At 32.9% G+C, this 8,030-nt stretch overlaps 1 protein-coding gene and 1 long non-coding RNA gene across 2 annotated transcripts; both read right to left on the bottom strand.

Moving 5' to 3' along the window:
• Positions 1-77: 77 nt before the first annotated feature.
• Positions 78-3,514, bottom strand: LOC105116359 (G-type lectin S-receptor-like serine/threonine-protein kinase RLK1). The gene is made up of 2 exons (XM_011013682.1): positions 878-3,514; positions 78-105 (listed from the first exon to the last, which is right to left on the bottom strand). Exon 1 carries the CDS (start codon positions 3,333-3,335, stop codon positions 927-929), a length of 2,409 nt encoding a protein of 802 aa, XP_011011984.1. The 5' UTR covers positions 3,336-3,514; the 3' UTR covers positions 78-105; positions 878-926.
• Positions 3,515-6,029: 2,515 nt separating this feature from the next.
• Positions 6,030-6,757, bottom strand: LOC105116360 (uncharacterized). Its single transcript, XR_840514.1, has 3 exons — positions 6,746-6,757; positions 6,579-6,580; positions 6,030-6,133 (listed from the first exon to the last, which is right to left on the bottom strand). It is a non-coding gene; the product is annotated as an uncharacterized LOC105116360 (long non-coding RNA).
• Between the last annotated feature and the right edge of the window lie 1,273 nt (positions 6,758-8,030).

Consider the following 8,030-nt stretch of genomic DNA (forward strand, 5'->3'; position numbering starts at 1 on the left):
GTTATTTGGATATTTCTTAAAGGTGGATGTTCAGACTCAACTGTAGGTCCGCTAGTGAGATTTCATACAGGTGTTTTAAGGACTGTTAGAATATAGTGAATAAAAGAGGAACATAGTTATTAAACTTGGAGTAGCCTAGTAAGTCGATCCGAGACTTGATTAATTTAGTAGCTGGATTAATTCAGGTAAAGTGAGAGACTAGCTAGAGAAAAAAAAATGATCAAGCCCGGTCAATGTGTCGGGTCAACCTGTGACCTGGGTGATCCGGCAAAACCTGGTAGAGTTTTTTTTTTTCAAATGTTTTTTTCTCCTATCTAGAGACCCCTCTTTTTTTATATTTTTTAGTTGGTTATTAATATTTTTCAAAATTAACTATATAAACATTAGAAAAATATTTTATTTTTTTAATGTAAGATTTGAAGTCCTTTAATATATATATATATATATATATATATATATATTCTATGTTTACAAGAAAAAGTCATTGTTTTTAATGTGGGATTTGAAGTTTTAATATATATACTCTATGTTCACAAGAAAAAAATTATATTTTAAATATTTCAACTTAAAAAGATAGCATATTATCTTTTCAAAATGAGATAAAAAACCTTTTGAAATAATCTTTTATTATCTTTTCAAAATGGGATAAAAAACCTTTTGAAATAATCTTTTAAATTTTATTATTTATAATATATATAGTCTATATTCACATAGACTGTTTTTAAATTTTTTTATATGAAATATTAAAACTTTAAATATTTTTTTAAATTTTTTTGGATTGATTCAGATTGACCTGGGTCAATCTGTGTAACTCGAGATTCGATTCTTTGATTGAATCAACTTACCGATCGGGTTTGATAAAGAGAAGTAAATAAAATATTATGCCAAATAAAGTTTACAATAAATTGAATGATGAATGATCTAGTTCATGTTGAACAATAAATTGAAGGGCGGGGAGGCACGGAAACATCAACAACACCCTCAAGCATTTGAGTAACCTTCTTCATGGATGGTCTGAGTGAAGCATCCTCTTGAATGCACCAAATAGCCACCATTACTAACCTCTCTAGCTTCTTCATGTCATTTCTTGCATCCTCGTCATTTTCAACCAACTCGTCCAATTTCTTCTTGCAGTAGCAAGCGTAAACCCAATCCATAAGTGTCTGCTCTTGATCTCCCATTCCAAATGCAATACTTGACTTGCAACAAATCATCTCTAGTAACAGAACACCGAAACTGTAGACATCAACCTTAACTGTGATTGATGCTCTACTAAACCATTCAGGCGCAAAGTACCCGACCGTGCCTCTTATGTTCGTGCGGGCCACTCGAGTTTGCTCTGCCACCAAGAGCTTTGCTAGTCCAAAATCAGAAATCCGAGGTGTATAGAACTCGTCTAGGAGTATATTCTGAGGCTTTATATCACAATGGATGATCTGAGTGCTACACTCTTCATGTAAGTACATTAGGCCTCTTGCAATGCCAAAGGCAATCTGCACTCTTTGGTTCCAATCAGGTCTGGTGATTCCAAATAGTAAGCTTGCCAAGGAACCGTTGGTCATGTACTCGTATACCAGGAGCCGGTGCTCCCCCTCATCGCAATAACCAAGCAGACGGACTAGATTCTTGTGGTGAGTCTGACCAATCACACTAACTTCTGTCTTAAATTCCTTCTCGCCTTCTTTTTCAAACTTCTCTAACTTCTTGATTGCAACAAACCTCTTGGGATAGGATGCTAATACACCTTTGTACACCGTTCCAAAAGCACCTTTGCCCAGTATCTGTTTGAAGCCACCAGTTGCTTGTTCAAGCTCTTTGTATGCATAACTTCTAATATTCGTCGAAGCAACACTTGAAACCGATGAAATGTTCAATAATTTCTTGTGATACGAGAAGTATATGGCAATTAAAATAGCTGATGTCATAACGATATTAATGAACACAGAGCTTCCTAGGAGTATTGACACAATGAGGACCGTTGTCGACTGGTCCTTGTTATTTTGGCGGAGTGATACGAGATAGAGCTGTGTAACATTAACTTTAGGAACCTTCACAAGAGCTGTTCTATTCACATTAGGCTTGCGTCTTCCATTTGACAGAGGATACTTCTTCTTCCAACAACTATTACCATTATGAATGGCAACCGTACAAAAACAGTAATTAAGGCATAGTTGTTTACACGTCTGCAAGTCCACCCCACTTCCAATCTGAAGATCATAATCATCTAGTGGCCAATCTGTGTTGGTGTACTCAACAAATTCTACTAGCTCAAGGTTTGATTCCCATCCATTGAGCCGGCAGCTTGGCAGTTCAAAATTCGGCCTGCAACCTTGATTTTTAGCAGATTCATTCAAGTAAGAATAATTTTCTGGGCACAAGCAATCAGGTTCTTCATTTATTTCAACACAGATGCTATTGTAGCCACAAGCTCCGCTTCCTACCTCCGTCAGGATTGCAGAGCAAATATCTTCAGGAAATCTTTTCACCACACTCCACTTCAAGCCACATGCTTTGCTCTTTCGGCAATGATATTGCCTAAAGACTCCATCATAATCAATCCTTGCCATGTGGTAGAAATCTTGACTCGACCCAGCATCATTTTTGGTAAGGTTGTAGACCCATCGGGTGCCATCTGTGACATAAATATTTCCATTCTCATTAAATACTAACTTAGAATTGCCAGTCATTGTCCCGGTGGCCCAATAAGCATCACGAGCAGCTCCAGTTGGCATAGTTACAGTATAAAGGACCAGGTTTCCATCCGGCTGCAAGTGTAGCTGGAAGCGCCCATTAGCGTAACTTTCTCGAGAATATCGAGCAGTGAGATTGCTTCCCATGTTAAGCGTTTGACCAGGCAAGATTGTATCAGTTGTTTCATTGAAGGTCTCCCAAATGGGATTTTTGTCTCCATCCAGGAGCATGAAGTTGCCACTATCATTCATAGAAGCGCACATGGATTTTGCGCCCCCTGTTGAAGGCTCCCATAAACTATTTCCTTGAGGATCATAGAGTACAAGCGTCCCTTCATCAGTCAGGTTTAAAGTAGACCCTTTTGGTGCTGGTTTTGTATGAGCAAACCACACAATGGTTGTTTCAGGTATATTATGGAACCAAATGGCAAGCAAGAAGTGGTTCTCATTATCGTTGGGCAGTTTCTGAAATCCAATGGCAAATTCTTGATTAGGAGAAAGCCATGAAAGGTTTGCCTCAAGTGAAGATAATGATGAGCCTTTAGTTCGAGAACAGTCAAAGGAAAAAACTTTTGGAGTGAGAAGCAGAAGAGAAGCAAAGAGAGCTTGAAGAATAGGGAGATTTGAGGAAGCCATGCATCCCATGGTTTCTGGAGATAGAATCTACAACCATCTACTTATTTTTTCTTGAAAGATTTATTTGGTGTTGTGTAGCTGCTTTGCAGTTTCCGAAATGAAGAGGTGGAACTTTCAGAATTTTGAATTGATCAAATGCTTGAATAGAAAAGTCTTGCAAGACATTTCGAAATTTTCAACAGAAAATATAACATGAAATAAAATAGAAGGTTCTTCCTTGGTATGATCATTAGTAATATTTCATCATTGCTTACATCATGGCCATTTTGACTATTAACATCCTTCTCTAGACTTTTCTTCGTTCCTCCAAATAATTGCAGAGTAAAGACTACCGATATTATCAACTAATGTCAGCAGGAAAAACACGTAAACCCCTTTAATCCAAGTCAAAGAACTATTTTTCATGGTTATAATTAATACTGAGTCTCTTTCAACTAAAATTTTTGTAATTGCGGTCAAATTATATGTCGCAATCATGTAACAACTAAGAAACGGATGATTAACATAAACTATGATAATGACCCTAAGGAAACTCCTGTTTCATATGCTACAAAATTCATATAATATAGCTCTTTATGGCTGTAATGCTCTGCCAAGCATAGTTAAAGTGGTGAAAGATAGCTCAACTTGGGCACAACACAACTCAAGCAGCAGAATTCCCATCAAGAACTACTGACTGAAAGATGAGTCATTTTACTATTCTAAGTATTTCTTCTACTAGAAGAAGAAAAAATGTTAAACGGATCAGGATGTTTACATGTGTTAATTGTTTTAAACTAATTGCAGAACATGAACATAAATAATAGCAGAAATGAAAGAAAATAAAGAAGATGATTTTATTGATTGCAGATTTCTCTTAAATATAGATGTAATTTTAGTTAGAAACAAATATTATTAAATTTAAAAATTATATAACAAACAAATCAAATAAAATCAGATTTATTCCTAAAGACTTAGTCTTCAAGTAGAGATTTTCAACAACAAAATCTCTTAATCTTCTCCAGCAGCAAAGTCTCCTGATCTTTTATAGCTTTTGTCATAATCTGATTTCCAAATCCATGACCGGTACATAGATAAGGTTCCTCTTCAAGATTCCATAACTATGTGAACTCAAACTTACACACAATCTTATCCTTTGAATAACTCAATCAGAGTTTAACGTGGCATTAACAACAAACTAACTTCAAAATATAATTTTAATTGTCTTAATACAAGAGTTAATATAATTTCATGGTTTTAGAGTACTAACTAGACATAAAGGAAAAGGTACAAATTACAACTAAAAGAGTAGATTCTAAAGGTCCAACAAAAGTAACCTGCTATCAAACTATAAGCCTGAAACGGATAAATAAAAAGAGGGTGAGTTCAACAACTCAGTAAGTAGATAACATTCAATATGTACACTTCAGGTAATACAACAATGAGAATATATATACAATTATGGCTTTAGGTTCTTATAAGAAGGTTTCTCGAATAGGCCATAACAAGAATATCATATGGTATAACTCGTAAGGAAATCAAAATGTAATGAACATGAGGCTCTGTACTATGGGATGATCAGTCCACATAGGTTGGTGACTTCCTCGACCAACTAAGGTTCAAATATGATGTGCACAAAGACTAACACTACCCTATTAGTATAGGTATTTTGACTGACATACCATGTATTCATAATCATAATCATAATCATAATCAAACAGACATATTCATATCTTAAGGCTCAACTCATGTCATTAATCAAATGAGAAGCTATCAATTCAAAAGTCGATTCAAAATATATACAAGTTCATATTAAGAATCCGGATTCAACAATTGATCATGTTTTATTATAATAAGGATAATAATCAACATTCATATTATCAAGAAGCATGATCCAATTCATATTAACAAATCAAATATTTATAATTTTTATATATATATGAAAAATTATCCACACACCTGACTCAAAAACAAACAGAACTCAAAGCTGATACCGAAAAAATCTTACTGGCGTCCTAGCGGTAGAATATCAGGATTACCTAAATACAAAGGAGACATATTCAACAATGACTCAAAAGAACATATAACTTATTTAATATACTTATCGAAGGGTATATTTCATAACCCTATATATTTTTAGATTAAACTAGTTATTTTCCTAAAAATCCATAAATTAAACAGTTTTCCCAAAATCTAATCCATAATAAAACAAATAATAAGATTTGATAATAATTCACTATTTAACCCTCATTTATTCATTAAATCAATCAGAAAAAAAAAATGCTAATATTATAGCTAGGGACCAATTTGGAATTTATCATATTTTTAGGGCCAAATTTGTAATTTTTATCTAATTGGAGGACCAAACTAAAAATATCATAAATCCATGACTATACTAAAATTATGACCATATTTAATCCTTAATTCTATCCAGAATATCTCATTATGCTCTAGGGACCATTCTGGAATTTTTTTCAAATTTTTAGGGTCAAATTGTAATTTTTGTCAAATTGGAGGACCACAGGAATTCTTCCCATAATTCATCTTTTATTCGGACCACAGGAATTCTGCCCATAATTCATCTTTTATTCTGTTTAGAATCTTGAAATATGCTTCAGGGATGAATCTGTAATTCTCCAAAGTTTGGGGACTAAACTATAATTTTCACAAATTGAGGACCAAATCAAAATTTTGTCATCTTCAACCTCCAACCCAGAATTTAAACAGAAAATCTACTGTTCTTTCTAGATTTCTAACTCAAAATTCATCATTTACACAATTCACAACTCAAAATCATCACAATCTTCCATAATCAACTAAACAATCAACTATATAACATTAAAATTAATTCGTCAATTAAACTAAAAATAAAATCTTCAAAACCCTAACATTTATCAAAACTGAAATTTAAAGTTTAAGAAAACATATTATACACATTTATACATTTAAAAACCTAAATCTTACATTTAAACTTATTTTCTTCAACTCTTTTCTATTTCCCTTCTAATTTCCCTCTTTTCTCTTCTTCTTCTTCTTTCTCACTTCACTACTATCGGTTCTCTCTTAAAATTTCAGATCCCTCTTTTCTTTTTTTTACTTCTTATTTATATTTATCATCTCTTTATACAATTACTACAATACCCCTCATTTAATTATACTTTCTATTTAAGCTTCTAAGTACTTTATTGCCTTTTCATATCTTTTTTAATTCAAAACATTACAATCTCCTTACCTTATAGAATAAAGCAGGTAAACTTCTCCTTCTTTATGAACTTCTCTTAAAAAAATATAACATGATTTTAAACTGTTTAGTCCTTGATACGGTCAAAAGATTGATGTCTTCTCCCAAGTGCAGGAGTGTCGAAGTAATAAATAACACGGCAAGACCAGGGTTCAACCATAAGGAGGTTAATTGTATAAATTATAAATAATAATAATACAACAACAACAATAGTAGTAGTAATAGTAGTAGTAATATTAATAGTAATAGTAGAAGTAGTAGTAGTATTAATAGTAATAGTAGTAGTAGTAGTACTACTACTAATAATAATAATAATAAAGAAAGAGAAGAAGAAGAAGATGATGAGAACTTGGAGATGGAAAATTAATTTAAGGATTAAACAATAATAATAACAAATGTTAAGGTTAGAGGTTCCACTAATGGTATGTCAAACAAGTATAGTATAAACTCTTATTATTGAATTGGAAACCACACACAAAGGAGGTTCCAATCAGATTATAGATTGTTAACATGATTATATTAGTCATCTTATTCGATTAATGCTAGTACTTGTAAATCTCGTTAAGTATTCATGATTATAACTTATGTTAACAACAAATCAAGTTCTTTTCATAGCTCAGGTGTCGGTTATACCATACATTATGGGCTATGAAAGTGCCAAGTAATCAAGATTAGTCATTTAACAAGCAAGGTATTAAAGAGTGAACAAGATAACAAATACAAAATATGTTAGTATCAAACATTAAAGTCCATATTAAGTTTACATTATACTTATTCTTACACCATTAGTGTAACCTTTTCACCTTGACATAATAAACTTAGCTAAACATAATGAAAAAGAGAAACATAAATAAACAAGATAAGAACATAAATAAGATAAAAGCTAACTAAGTAAAGGAAAGGAAATGAAAGGCATAAACAATATATTAATGAAAGCAAAACTTAAATATTACAATAATACAAAAAGAAAGAAAGAGCATGATCTTGATCTAGAAACCAAGATGCCTAAATGCATGGCAAATGTCTCCTTTTAGGCCAAAATTAGAAACTTTTAATTTGATGAGTAATTGATGAGTGGGTAGCCAACTCTTGACTTGGTAACACTCTATATCTTCTCTTGTCTGCCCAAAACGTCATTGATAACGTCAAAATTGGAGCCAGTTGCAAACATGAAAGTTGTAGGCAATTGTCTCAGCTTTCTTGTGTAAAAAATGCAGCTCATTTGGACTTCTAGAACTCCAGATATGGCCAAAATACAGAACAGTGCTCGGGCTGGAAGACAGATTCGGGCTTCTTTGTTGTTGCTACAATTTGGACTTGATAATGGCCTTTTTAGATCTGATGACTTTAAGAACTTAAATTGCAAGGGCAAAGAGATGACCAAAATTAGAAAAAAGATATCGGTGCAATCCAAATTAGAACACTATTCGGTAATTTAGTCATATTTGGAGCTATAAATCTCAGCTTTAGGTCTACTTTATATA

The sequence above is a fragment of the Populus euphratica genome, unplaced genomic scaffold, assembly GCF_000495115.2.
Source record: "Populus euphratica unplaced genomic scaffold, PopEup_1.0 scaffold914.1, whole genome shotgun sequence".
NCBI lineage: Eukaryota > Viridiplantae > Streptophyta > Magnoliopsida > Malpighiales > Salicaceae > Populus > Populus euphratica.

Bases quoted from the DNA above. Each gene is read 5' to 3' on its own strand.
- LOC105116359 (XM_011013682.1), bottom strand. From the start codon at position 3,335: ATGGGATGCATGGCTTCCTCAAATCTCCCTATTCTTCAAGCTCTCTTT.